Raw genomic sequence first — 14,851 nt, forward strand, 5'->3', positions numbered from 1 at the left:
GTCTATTTCTATGTTTCTGATTGATAAGATGGACTTGGAGGATGAGATGTACGATGTCAGCATCTGTGAGACAAACTTGGTTCTTTTTATTGCATAAAGCTTTTTGGACCCCATTCGCTTACATAAATTAGATAGTTCCAAGTCTAATAGATGCTGGCATTGTCATCTTGAAGCAGGAACTTTAGATCATTTAGTATACTATTGTCCCTTGATACTGCAATTTTGGAGGTCTATTTGGGACCAAGTAAATAATATATTAGAAAATCCAGTGGCTTTATCTTATACTATTTTATTTGGTACTCTTATGAGAGCTAAAAGTCAACTATCTGCGAGTAATAACAAGCTTCTATTAGTAATGACAGGGGTTGCCTTGTAGCTTATTTTGAGAAACTGGAAAAACTGGGTTATTCATTTTGGTGGGAAACCCTATGTTTTACTTATAAAATGGAATGTTGTTTGGCCATATAACAGGGACGATTTAAGAATTTTCTGGATGTTTGTGAGCCATTAGCTAAATATTGTAAAGAGGAATAATTTTTCATTTTGTGGACATGTAAATACACACATCCTGGGGGGGAATGGAAATAGTATTGATATAGGAATTTATGAATAGTTTCATGAAGATTTTAATATATTTGTATTGGGTGGGCGGGAGGGGATAAAAATAATAGAGCATTAATGTTATACATTTGTTGAGCTTGGTTTGTAATACCCATATTTGTGATTCATTTGTTGCACAATTATAACTTAAAAAATCAATAAAGATTTATTAAAAAAAAAAAAAAAAAAGATGCGGTACCGAGATTGTCAATGGTACCGTTGGTGCAGGGTGTCAAGACGTTAGTGACCTCAATGTAGAGGTATGCCTCAAAGGAGACACTTGCTGTAATGATGGAGAGCAAGATCCTTGATGACGCCATTTGGCATGTATAGACTTACTCGATGCTAGAGATGCTGGTGTCGTGTGTCAAGGTGAGGCATCAGAATCCTTCTTAGCCCGTTTACTAGATGGTGACGGCACTAGTACAGAGGAAGTTGGTGCCGAACGATGCAGCAATTGTGGTGCTGATTTCATCATGGCTTTTTCGACATCAGACATGGTGGACATATTCAGTGGTGACTTTGAACAGTGATAACAAGAGTCTACTTGGTGCTAAGGACAAGGCACTGAAGACACCAATTGTGCAGATCAATAACTGATAAGGCCCTATTGCACCTCTTGAAGCTGGAAGAAGGCTTTGAAATTGAAGGAAAAACTGCTGCTGATCAAAGAAAACAATTTTTCTTCCGAGGGTCGATTAATTTAGTGACCAAAAGAGTCGATGCAGCTGGCCAGAAATCTGGCTGAAAGAGGACCTAAAGGCCCAAAAAAAATGCAAAGAAAAAATTTTGAGAAACTCTCAAGAAATTAAAAGACAACAAAAGAAAATTAAAAGAAATGAAGAAAATGACCCAAGAAGGCCCCAAAAAATGGAAAAAATAGCGCAATTGGAGAGACTCCAATGACACGTCTTCTTAATTCTGTGGAAAACTAAGAAATGATGGTCTCACAAGCCAATATCAGGTGGGAAAGCACTTGTGCATGCGTGGTAAGGGTGATTGAGACTTTTAAAGAAGTTAAAGTGACAGTACACTTTTACTCTGTCTGTACCAGGCTCCATGGGTGATGTCAACCCATCTGTGAGAATATGGTGCCTGCTTGTTCTGGGATAATTTAGATTAACAATTCCAAAGTTAGAGAGTGCAAAATGGGCCTCCACTAGAAACAAAGCCTTTTTTGTTTAGCTCCTCAATTATGGAATGCTTTATCAGCTGTAACAAGAAAGGAGGAAAACTGTATGAAATTTAAAATAGTTTCCAGTAGGATAGGCCTTTAAAGATCGAGTAGTGTAGGACATAATTAGTTCATCGAAAGGAAATGAATGGATCATTTTGAGAGAGATGTATGATCTTGGGGTGAATGGAAATTAGGCTTATCCTATCTATGAAATGGAATTCCTATTCTTGAGCTGATATATTTTTAGACTGTAAACCATTAACATTGAGGGGTATACTAAATGTTTTAACAAACAAACATACTGGGAATGAAAAGCTGAGAAATCAGCTTTTAACTTACCAGATAAAGAACTCGATAGGAATGTCCAGTTAATTTTGCAACTTGAGTTAGAGAGGGATACTTCCAGACCAAGATTTGGTTCTGTGAATAGCCATGGGTGCTCACCTGTAGGGCACAACAGGAGGATTCACAAACAGCTTTAAGAATCATAAGGATCAGTGAGGAAACCTGCTCATGTGCTCCACAGTTTCACTCTCCCCCACAGAAGGCTTACCAATTCATTGGCATGCTTGGACCATGCTAAGTTGCAGACTTGTGAGCCAGTGTCAATGCACTGTAAGGGCTGTCCTGTCAGTGTATTCCAGAAGCGGATGCAGCGATCGGCTGTCCCTCCACCTGAGGCCAGCAGCCCATGCTGATGAGGAGACCATGCAATGGCTTTTACTGCTGCAAGGTGTTCTGTGTATTGCTGAACAGGACTCAAGCTGGAGTGGTTCCAAACCAAAAGCTGTGGGCAGGTAAGAGATGAGACAGCTAAGGAACCAAATGTTACAAAGCAACAAAGAATGAGAAAGGCTGTAACAATCCAATCAATTCATATCCCAGCGATTTCACAGCCTCAAACACAATACTACATGGGATTTTGAATACTGAGCAGAGCAAAACACACCTTCTGAGCTCATTTGCAAAAGGAATAATTGAGGGGGGTGCTCCACTGCAGAAGGGGAGGAGTTTCAAGTTCTTAAAGATATCCTTCTGCAGTTCATGGGAAATGGGAATCAACAGTTAAAGTACAGGCTCCTGTGTATCCGCAACAGAATATAAAGTTAAGACTGTCCTAATCATAAACCTTGTTGGAATATGTTAGCATATGACTGGCATTTAGAAGGGTTTCATTCCATTTGAGTGTGTGTGGCTTTGGATTCCTGCTGCTTACATATCTTCGAAGGTGTGAAGAAGAGTTAAATAACAGGCTGAGACTGACCCAGACTGGCTGGGCATTATTCTTCCCTATAGACTGGAAAGCTACTGGCTAGAAAACAGCAATGAGCAAGCAAGCCCAATGAGACACACTATAGTAGCTGGAGGAAAGACACTTGAGATAGGTGGTATGGGAAACTAACAGAGGCAGCTGCAGAACAGGAAGAAAAAAGGAACCGAAGCTGAAGGAAGGGGAGAGCAAACAAAAACCATCACAAAAGGTGGAGCAAATTAAGTGAAAAAGTTAAGAAAAAAATATAAATTTCCTAGTTCTAAAAAGTTCTTGGCTAGTGCCCAAGTTTTCTAAATATGTTTCCACTCCTGCTCCCATAAATGATTTTAAAAGATGGGAGATGAGTCCTATTATGAAGAGCCCCCCCTCCAAATCTTGCTGTCATGCTGTAGAAAATGCCTCTGAACATCACTATCATACCTTATTGTCATTTCCACCCGAAGCAAGGAGCTGGTGATCAGTGGACCACTTCAAGCCACACACTTCTTGTCTGTGGCCCTGAAGCCGTCGTTCAGATTGGAGAGGCGGTGTTCGGATGTCCCTCTGAAGGATCATCCTGTCTCGACTTCCAGAAGACAGCTGATCTGCGTTCCATGCCAAAGCCCCTGTACCACAGAACACCCATTGCCCAGAAAAAAAAGGAATTTAACTCCCCAATCCATACTTTAAGAGAGAAAGAAGAGGTCCCCTCTAGAAGCAGGACTTCATAACTTCATGATGCTCACAAGAGTACCTTACTACAGCAAGATAGAGATGGCATATGGTAAAGAACAGTGGCTTTTCAGCACTTAAAAGTGCAAGGAATGTCTCAGAAGGGAAAATAGCAGTTAGTGTAGTCAAAATAACCCAGGTATAAGCACATCTTATATTAATGATAACCAATAACTAATATATACTAAGACGTGGCACTGAAAGTCAGTTAATGTACTGGCTTTCTTCAGCTAAAATTAAATGTTGGGATGTGCAACAGATCCCAAAGATTTTCCAGCTTTAAGTAAAACTAAAATCCAGGAGATGTGCCCAATGCACTTTTATACATATTTCTGAAAAAATATATAAAAGTTGAATTCTGGTGTGAGGTGATTCCCTGAGCAGACAAAGCATAGTTACTCACCTGTAGCAGGTATTATCCGAGGACAGAAGACAGATATTCTCATGTGTGACGACATCCACAGAACCCGGCACAGGTAGTCAAAAAGTATACTGTCAGTTTGATTATTGCCTTGCAGTTTACATTTGTTTGTTGTGCCATTTTTCAATAAACATATTCTTAAAGTTTAAAGCTCTAAGACCGCTCATACTGTGTGCAGGTGCCTTCCTGTCCGATGTTCGCAGGACCATCAGTTCAGCAACAAAGCTAAGAAGCCAACTAGGGGAGGAGAAAGGTTTGCGAGAATATCTGCCTGCTGTCCACAGATAACATCTGCTACAGGTAAGTAACTATGTTTTATCCGAGGACAAGCAGGCAGCAAATTCTCACATATGGGACTCCCTAGCTGCCAGGATAATGCCTCTGAGGAGAAGTTTATTGACAAAGGGGTTGGAAGGAATTTGGCATCTAAATTTGTGGGAGCCAATAAGGAAGCCACTCAGCACCGAGCAGCAGTGCCAAATTGCACTCCTGCTGCTCAGTGGCTGAAGAAACTCAATCAGCGGCAGCCGGTTAACATTGGGGCAGGAACTCGGAAAGCTTGCTCCTGCCTGCTGCACCTCCACCAGGGACTGGCAGAGGTATGAGGATAGGACAGGGATGGGGGCAGAGGCTGATGGTGGCAACCTGCAAATTCTAGGAGGGGGGCGTTGCCTCAAATATAAATCAGGACCCCCATTTTTGGACCAATTTTTTGGTCCAAAAATCCCAGTTTATTTTCGAGTATATGCGTTATGTCTCGAGTACTAAGTGGAGCACTTGGAAGTGTTTGAATATCTCTGTGGCAGCTGAGACTGATGAGATTTTGAGGAGGACAAGGTAGTCGTGCAGTCAGTATGACTCGATTTTCTGTGTGGCCTACTCTATATTGTCTCTGAACAAATCATCCTCTATACAGGGTATGCTAAAGAGACGTCTTGAATGTTGATGTCTAGATCTGAGATTCTTAGCCACATTTGTCTTTGCATGGTGATCGAGACTGCAGAGGTTCGAGAGGTAATATCAAAAGTGTCAAATGTAGAGCGTACTATGTATTTTCTGGTCTCTAGAAGATCGTTCATTAAATGTTGGTAAGAAGAGAGATGCACCAGTTGTTTATATTTGGTCATAAAGAGACATCTTATGGATGAGAGATTTCATATAAAATGTTATATAAAAATTATAGTTTAAAATTCTGTTTGCCAGCAGACCTGAAACACTGCAACCAAACTAATCCAGAGTCCTGCCTTCTCTCCAGGGGAGAGTACTAGCATAAGTTCTGGTACTGTTTGCTCTCTTCAAGGCGGACTCTCTGACCAAAGACTGGTGCTGTAACTGTGGTATGTCAAAGCCAGGGCGAGATTGGATCTAGTAAAGAGGGTTCAATTTATGTGGAGAACAGAAAATGGAAATTCCCAGTTTTAAAATAAAGCCTTTCATGAGGCCACTCTTTGTAGCTGACTGCATCAATGAGTTCTGTTTGAGATTCTGTTTCAGACTCCATAATTATTGGGAATGCTTGCTCCGTCTGTCTTATGACCTTTGTAAAGGATAGACTCTCAGGGGTGACCTTTGATAAGACAATGGAGGAGATGGATCCAAAGGTATACCATAAGACTCATCTGTTGAGAGCTCTGGATAATCGCTGGAAGTTGGAGTCATACCCCTTAACATTAGGCCTTGCAGACTGAGATCAACAAGGGAAATATTGAGATCGTTGCGAGGAGCATCAGGGTGAGCGTTTGATCTTTGGCGTGAGTGTCCTGATGAAAGTTGAGAGGAGTGTTGAGAATAGGATGATTAACTATGCTCTCTTGACAACAATGCAGGATTTGATATAGATACTTTATGTATTTGCAGTATTTTACTTTACATTATACCTTGCGGTTCAAGGTGGATTACAAAAGGAGTTATTTGGACATTTAGGAATACATAAGGAGTTATCTGGACATTTCCCATGGTATTATGGAGTGGAGCGGGTTGCTATTGGGGATTGAGATGATTCTTCCTGTGTTAGTTTGTCTTTAAGGATTTCTTGAATAGCAGGGTTTTTATTTCTTTTCTGTAGGATTTGTAGTCTGGGGTCGTGATCAGTAAATTGGAGAATTGGTAGTCTAGTTTTGCTGCTTGAGTGGCCAGGAGGCCATCGTACCTTTTTTTTAATTGTAATCTTAATGCATGACTGTCTGTTTTAATGTATTTGTATTTTGTAATCTGCATAGATTTTTGTGATATGCAGAATATAAATGTTTTAAAATAAATAAAATTTTTAAAAAAAATGTTGTGGCTTCCAAGCTCAATGCCTCAATTTTTGAGCCGAACGAAAGCAAAAGAAACAAAACAGTAAAATATGACTGAAAAAAAAAATAAACATGGCACAAAATAGCACAAATTTGATGTTTAATTCTGCTCAGACTAAGAACAGCTTCTCAGTTCCGTGGAAAACTGACAGTCCCATGTCAGGTGAGAAGGCACCTGCATGAGTGTGTGCGTGTGCACGTGCGATATGGGCAGCCTTACAGTTTTAAAGTGGTAATACACTTTTTGACTGCTGGGCCAGGTTCAGTGGATGAAGTCACCCACTTATATATACTGCTTGTTGTCCTCGAATAAATGCTATTACAAAAGCTACCTAAATCCCATATACATATGAAGGAATGTGATGGGAAGTTATACAGCAACCCCTCAGACTAAAGACATTTTGAATATCTGTGTCATAGCTATGGAGCCCACATTGACATTGTCTTTGAATCATTTTATTAGCCCTTTTGTTCTCTCTCTAAAGTATGATCATCATCTGTCCTATAGCTGAATTGTTTTTTTATTGGTTATTGTGATCTGCGCACCAGAAACACAGGCACCGTACACACTTGAATATAAGCCGATCCGAATATAAGTCGAGACCCCTCTTTTCCCCCCAAAAGGAGGAAAAATGGTTGACTCGAATATAAGTCGGGCAGCTTCATATTCAAGTGTCCTGCCCTGTCAGGCTTTGCACCCAGCCCCTTCCTTCCTCCCCTGTCAGGCTCTGCGCCCAGCACCCGTCCATCCTCTTCTCCTCTGTCAGGCTCTGCACCCAGCACCCTTCCATCCTCCCCTCCCCTGTCAGGCTCTACACCCTTCCCTCTCTCCCCTGTCAGGCACTGCACCAGCCCCCTTTCTTCCTTCCCCCCTCCCCTGTCAGACTCTGCACCCAGCACCCTTCCTTCCTTTCCCCGTCAGACTCTGAACCCTCCCTTCCTCCCAGACTCTGCCCCCGCCTCCCTCCCTGCCCTAGCCTCATACGGAACCTCATCTTGGTGATCCGCAGTAGAGGTGCAGCGGGCAGGAGCCAACTTTCCAAGTTCCTGCCCTACTGCTAACCGGCTGCTGCCGAGTTCCTTCGGCCGCAGAGCAACACGAGCAGGAGAGCGATTTGGTGCTGCTGCTCGGTACTGAGAGGCATCTTTACTGGATCCTACAACGGCCTTAAAATAAATTCTAGGAGGGGGCATTGACCCGAATATAAATCGGGACCCCCATTTTTGGGCCAATGTTTTGGCCCCAAAATCCCGGTTTATATTCAAGTATATATATGGTATATCAAATTTTAATAAACAGAGAAATTAAGTCTTACTTGCTAATTTTCTTTCATCAAGTCTCTCCAGACCAGTCCTAACAAGGGGGATGTGCTTTTCTACCAGCAGATGGCTGAAAACTGAGAACTACTGAACATAAGGGTCCTCTGCAGCCCTGACCCAGCAAGTGTTTCTACTGACCCAGCAATTTAATAGAACTCAAACAGTTCCCCCAAATCCAGGAAAAGAATAATCAACCAAGACTTTCTGGATTTTTTTTTTCTTTTTGCATAGTAGAATCCAGAATCAGGTGACTCTCCAGAAACTGAAAACCTCAAGAGTGATGACTCTTCTTTAAGACGTGAACAAAAAGTGAGATGTCCAAATCAACCAGTGGAAATTTTATTAAGTATAGACAGTCTCTACAGGGTTGTTTGTTGCATCAAATAGAGTATATAAACTAAGATCCCAACTAGGATCCAAGTTTCGGCAGTGTAAATTGCCTTCTTCAGGGGACTTACAAACAATTATTCGCTGGCCAAGAGTGATGTACACTTTTGATAAAACCAATAAATTGTATCAGCCAAAAAAGGCTTCCGCGGCTGGCGTCATAATTGTTGTAGTTGTCTGGGTTTTACTGCATCTGGGTAGGCAGAACAGACATTTCAGCCATCATGCTCTGCTATTCCCAAAATCATCTCACCCTGGGGAAAGTCACAGCATGATGGCTGAAACTTGGTTCTACCTACACAGACACATTGAGACACAGACAACTGCAACAATCAAGATCTAATTTTGCCTTATCACTTCAGATCAGTCCCAACAAGTAGGAAGTACCAAAGCAGTACCAAACAACGGTAGGACCATGACAACTCAGTCACCAATACCTGAGCTCTAAAAGCCACATCCTGCTGTAACTGAATAGCCAGTCTGTAATGCCTCATAAAGGAATACAATGTAGACCAAGTTGCCGCTTTGCATATCTCAAGTGCCAGAATCAAGAAATGCTCTGCCCACGAAGAAGCCTGTGATTTGGGCCTTCAGCTCAAATCAGTACTGAACTTCCTTTCAGCAAATAAGTTGAGGCAATGGCCTCTTTAATTCATCTGGCCACCATAGTTTTCAAGGCCACCTCACCCTTCTTTTGGCTTCCAAACAAGACAAAGTCTGTCAAAACCTCTGAAACTTCTAAGTCCTTTGCAAATAGCAATGTAACACCATATGATACAGAAAATCTCTGACAACCACCTGTGCAAAATAAAAAACCCCAAAAAACAGATAACGAATGACTGATTTATGTGAATCTGGGAGACTACCTTGTGCAAAAAAGCTGGCACTGGAAGAAGGACCAGCTTCCCTCTGGACATAAGGAAAAATGGCTCAGAACAGGAAAGAGTCTGCTACTCTAAAATTCATTTAGCCAAAATGATGGCCACAAAACCACCACTTTCAGCTTAAGAATCTTCAGCACTGCCTGAGGAAGGAGCTCAAAGGGTGCCTGAACCAGGGCTGACAAAACTAGATTCAAATTCCAAGGAGAAATAATCCAGCAGAATGGAGGTTTAATATTCTTAACTCTCTTAAAATGCAAAACATCCAGATAAAGAGCCAGAGCCTGGCCCTGCACTGAACTTCTGAGACATGCAATTGCTGCAAGCTAATCTCTCAAGAAGGCCACCTTACTTATGACACCTTAAGTGGAGCAACTCTGCTATCCTCACACCAGTTTACAAAAATCCTCCAAATCCTGATATAAGCATGGAACTCATTAAAGTAACACAGTAAATGACGGCAGAAGAGAGACCCTCAGGGTCCATCCAGTCCACCCAACAAGGTGACCAAAGCATTGCACACCACTCTGTGTAGTACGTTAGATAGATTGTGAGCCCACCGGGACAGAGAGGGAAAATGCTTGAGGACCTGATTGTAAAAAACCGCTTAGATAACCTTGATAGGCGGTATATAAAAATCCTAATAAACTTGAAACTTGAAACTTGTAGGCCCAGGTTACCCATGTTTAAATGCTGGTTGTGAAGTCACCACCATGCCAACCATACAGGCAGCCAAACATAATGGAGACAGAAACAGAGAATCATGATGGTAGATAAAAGCCAAATGGTCCATGCCCATCCACTATCTCCTAAGAGATTCCACATGATTCCACATAGATATCTAAGATATTCCACATAGGCCTGTCCCATGCTTCCTCGAATTTAGCCAGTCTTCGTCTCCACCACCTCTACCAGGAGACTATTCGACAAAGTGGTTAGAGCTACAGCCTCAACACCCTGATGTTGTGGGTTCAAACCCTGCACTGATCCTTGTGACCCTGGGTAAGTTACTTAATTCTCCATAGCCCCAGGTACATTAGATAGATTGTGAGCCCACCAGGACAGACAGAAAAAATGCTTGAAGTGACTGTATGTAAACCACTTTGAGTGTGGTTGTAAAACTACAAAAAGGTGGTATAGAAATCCAAATCTTTCCTTTACTTCTTACTTCCACTTTTGTAAAGAAGGGCCACATCTGCCCTTTTCCAGTCCTCCGGTACCACTCCTGACTAAAAAAGCATTGAAAAGGTCAGCCATACAGAGCCGCCAGAACTCCCCTAAGTTCCTTCAGTACCCTCGGATGTACACCATCTGGCCCCATTGCTTTGGCCATCTTCAGTTTAGTTAGTACCTCTTGAACACAATCCTCTGAAAATTGATCAGGGTCTACTACACCTCCATCCTTATTTGTGTTCATCTTCAGTGGTTCCGCTCCCGGCACTTCAGCTGTGAACACAGAACAAAAATATTAAGCAATCAGCCTTATCTTTATCAGCTTCTACATATTCCTCCCCTTCATCTGAGTCTCACAATGCCACTTTTGCATTTCTTCCTATCACTAATATATCTTTAAAAAAATGTTGTCCAGCCCCGTTATACTGTCTATTTTTTTTCTTCCATTTGAATCTTTGCTTTCCTGACTATTTGACCAGCCTCTTTTAATTTTTCCAGATATTTTTGCCTGTCTTCCTCTTTCTATGATCTTTTGTAGTTTATGAAAGCTAACCTCTTTTTCTTTACCTTCTCAGCTACTACTTTTGCTCAATGCTTTCCTACTTCTTCTAGATGTTTCCATCCAGACAAAATTCCTTGATGTAATCCCCCATCTGAACAATGTTAGTTTAAGTCTAGAGCCTTTGCTTTTGAATGAACCCTCTCTATACCTTAATATTAAACCACACCATACATAATCTGGAAACCAGAGGATCACCCACTGTAACATCAGAAACACTTTCCCTGTTTGTAAGCACTAAGTCTAGAATGGCCCAATCCTGCATGGGTTCCATTACCAACTGCTGGAACAGTTTTCCTTGAATAGAATCCATGATCTCCTTACTTCTAGAAGACCCCACAAAAGGGATACCGCTATCAATATCTGGCATGTTAAAATCACCTATTAGTAATACTTTCCATTTTATACCTATATTCTGAATATCCACTATTAAATCCCTGTCCACTTCTTCTGTCTCTGAAGGAGGCCTACATATCACACCAATGTAAATACAAGTTCCATTTTCTCTTTTTAGACTGACCCACAGTGCCTCTTCTTTACCCTGTAAATCCTGCAATTGTGTGGCTTTAAAATAATCTTTAACTTATAATGCCACGCCCCTCCTTTTCTTCCTATCCTTTCTTTCCTGAACATATTAGCCCTTTATAAATATATCCCAGTCATGGTTCTCTGTGAACCAAGTCTCTGCAATTGCCACTAAATGCAACTCAGCCTCTTCCATCACAGCCTCTAGATCTAGAACCCTGCTTTCCAGACATTACCCCCTTTTCCCATTTGTTTAGAGGTATTTAGTGATTCACTTACCTCAGGTCCTATACTCACCTGGGACTTTAATCAATCTGCCCTAACGATTCAAGTTTAAAACCCTCTTCCATAGGTCAGCCAGTGTGCTGCTGAAGAAACGTCTTCCCTTCTTTGATAGATGTACACCATCCCTGCTCAGCAGGCCTTGGAAAATCATCCTGTAGTCCAGGAAGCCGAAATGCTCTCAACACCATCCAGGCAGCCACACATTCATCTCCAGGATGTAAGTTTCTCTGCCTTGGTCATTACCCTTGACAGGGAGGATTTACAAGAATACTACCTGTGAACCTTACTGCTTCACCTTCTCTCCCAGACCACAGTCACTTTTGATACATTCAGAGGGGTACCTAGCAGTATCATTAGTGCCAACATTGGATAAAGCACAGTTACTGTAACACGTGCTATCCAGGGACAGAAAGTAGATATTCTCACATGTGGGTGACGTCATTCACGGAGCCCTGGTACAGATAGTCCCAAGTGAATTAACACTTTAAGAACTTTAGAAAGTTTGCGACCAACTGCACCGTGCATGCGCGAGTGCCTTCCCACCCAACATAGGCGTGCGGCTCCTCAGTTCAGATAGCCAGCTAAGAAGCCAACCAGGGGAGGTGGGTGGGTTGTGAGAATATCTGCCTTCTGTCCCTGGATAACATCTGTTATGGTAAGTAACTGTGCTTTATCCCAGGACAAGCAGGCAGCATATTCTCACATGTGGGTGACCTCCAAGCTAATCAGAATGGGATGGTGGGAATGTTGGCCTTTTAGGAAAATAAATTTTGTTTGGCCGAAGTGCCCATCCCATCTGGAAAAAGATTCCAGACAATAATGTGAGGTGAATGTATGAACTGAGGACCAAGTGGCAGCCTTGCAAATTTCCTCTATAGGAGTGAAAGAAGGAAAGCTACAGAAGCTGCCATTGCTCGAACTTTATGAGCTGTGATTCGACTCTCCAGTTGCAGTACAGCCTAAGCGTAACAGAACAAGATGCATGCAGCCAGCCAGTTGGATATTGTTCTCTTGGAAACAGGATGCCCCAACTTGTTAGAATCCAAGGAGATGAAAAGTTGGGGAGACAATCTGTGTGATTTAGTCCTTTGCAAATAATAAGCCAATGCTCGTTTGCAGTCCAAGGTATGAAGAGCCGCCTCTCCAGGATGAGAATGAGGCTTTGGAAAAAATACTGATTGAGTTGAAATTCAGTAACCACCTTTGGTAAGAACTTTGGATGAGTGCAAAATACCACTTTGTCATGATGGAATACTGTGAATGGTGGATCCGCCACCATCACTTGAAATTCGCTCACTCTTCTGGCTGAAGTGAGAGAAATTAGGAAGATAACTTTCCAAGTAAGGTATTAAGATGAGCCGTAGACATTGGTTCAAATGGAGGCTTCATCAGCTTAGCAAGAACCACACTGAGATCCCATAGTTTGAGAGGTGGTTTGACATTGAAAAGACCTGGAAATGAGAGGATGAGCCATGAGATGTTTGCCATCCACTGACTGATGAAAGGCTGTGACTGCACCGAGATGAACTCTAATAGATGTAGACTTGAGTTCAGAATCAGACAAATGTAGAAGATAATCCAAAATTCGGGAAACCGAGATGTATTTTGGTTGTTCTTGATGAAGACGACACCATGAAGAAAACCTTGCCCACTTTTGGAGATAACATTGTTGAGTGGACGGTTTCCTGGAAGCTTCTAAAATTAGTCGAACAGGCTGAGAGATGTGAAGATCAGCAGAACTCAGCCCGAGAGGTGCCAAGCTGTCAGGTATAAAGACTGAAGATGGGATGTAGGACAGATCCTTGACTCTATGTGATGGAAAGGTTTATAGAGAGATTGGTTCCTTGGTACTGAGTTGAAGTAGAAGGGAAAACCATGGTTGTCTGGGCCACCGAGGAGCTATCAGAATCTCAACTTCATCAGAATCATGGTGGCAGACTCCTGTTTAAGCTTGACAAGTGTTTTGAGAACAAGAGGATAAGATAGAAATGCATACAGGAACTTGTTCGTCCAATCCAGGAGAAAAGCGTCTGCTTCGAGGCGATGAGGTGAGTAGAGCCGGGAACAGAAGCGGGGCAGCTTGTGATTATGGGAGATGCAAAGAGATCTATATGAGGTGTTCCGCATTGCAAAAAAATGAAATGGAGAGTGGCTGAATTCAGAGTCCACTCATGAGGTTGAAGAATGCGACTGAGATTGTCTGCCAGATTATTATTTTCCCCCTGAATGTAAACAGCTTTGAGAAAGATGTTTTGAAGAATTGTCCAATTACAAATCTTTTGCGCCTCCTGACAGAGAAGGAGAGACCCTGTACCTGCCTGTTTGTTTACATAATACATTGCTACTTGATTGTCCATCCAGACAAGGAGAACTTGATCTTGTATGAGATGCTAAAAAGCTTTGAGAGCATTGAAAATCGCTCTGAGTTCCAATAGATTTATATGATGGCGTCGGTCTCTGGAGGTCCATAGACCTTGAGTGCTTAGGCCATCCAGATGAGCTCCCCAAGCATAGGTCAATGAGTCTGTTGTAAAAACCTTCTGATGGGAAGGCGTTTGGAAAAGCAAACCTCTGGAAAGATTGGTACATTGCATCCACCACTGCAATGACTGTTGAAGAGATGAGGTCACTGCAATGTGCCGGGAGAGAGGGTCTGAAGCCTCTGGGAAGCCAGAGTCCATTGAGGGATTCGTAAATGAAGTCTCACAAATGGAGTGACGTGGACTGTGGAAGCCATGTGTCCCAGGAGAACCATCATGTGTCTTACTGACAGACTGGGTCTGGGCAACCTGATGACAAAGTTGAAGAAGGGCTTCTTGACGTTGTTGCAGAAGAAACGCCCTGAATTGAGTCATGTCCAGAATGGCTCCTATGAATTGGAGTTTCTGAGACGGTTGAAGTTGAGATTTGGGGAAGTTGATTTTGAATCCCAAACTCTGAAGAAAGGACACCGTTTGGTGTGTCGTTGAAAGAACAGTTTGTGAAGAGAGATTTCTGATGAGCCAGTCGTCCAGATAGGGAAAGACTTGAAGACCCTGAGACCTCAGGGCCACTGCCACTACTACCAGGCACTTGGTAAAGACCCTGGGAGAGGAAGCCAGACTGAAGGGTAGAAACTTGTATTGGTATTGGTGTTGCGCCACTCGAAACCTGAGGTACTTCCTGGAATTTGGATGAATGGAAATGTGAGTGTAGGCCTCTTTCAGGTCTAGAGAGCATAGCCAATCGTTGTAATTCAGTAG

At 42.4% G+C, this 14,851-nt stretch overlaps 1 protein-coding gene across 2 annotated transcripts in view; it reads right to left on the reverse strand.

The window, feature by feature from the left end:
* FZR1 (fizzy and cell division cycle 20 related 1) overlaps positions 1–14,851 on the reverse strand; it is a 144,019-nt gene that overhangs the window by 17,348 nt on the left and 111,820 nt on the right. For both annotated transcript variants that reach the window (XM_033953978.1, XM_033953979.1), the window contains 3 exons: positions 3,471–3,655; positions 2,331–2,564; positions 2,117–2,221 (listed from right to left, as the gene is read on the reverse strand). In XM_033953978.1, coding sequence (XP_033809869.1) covers positions 2,117–2,221; positions 2,331–2,564; positions 3,471–3,655 — 524 coding nt within the window. The remainder of the gene's footprint in view (positions 1–2,116; positions 2,222–2,330; positions 2,565–3,470; positions 3,656–14,851) is intronic.

The sequence above is a fragment of the Geotrypetes seraphini genome, chromosome 8, assembly GCF_902459505.1.
Source record: "Geotrypetes seraphini chromosome 8, aGeoSer1.1, whole genome shotgun sequence".
NCBI lineage: Eukaryota > Metazoa > Chordata > Amphibia > Gymnophiona > Dermophiidae > Geotrypetes > Geotrypetes seraphini.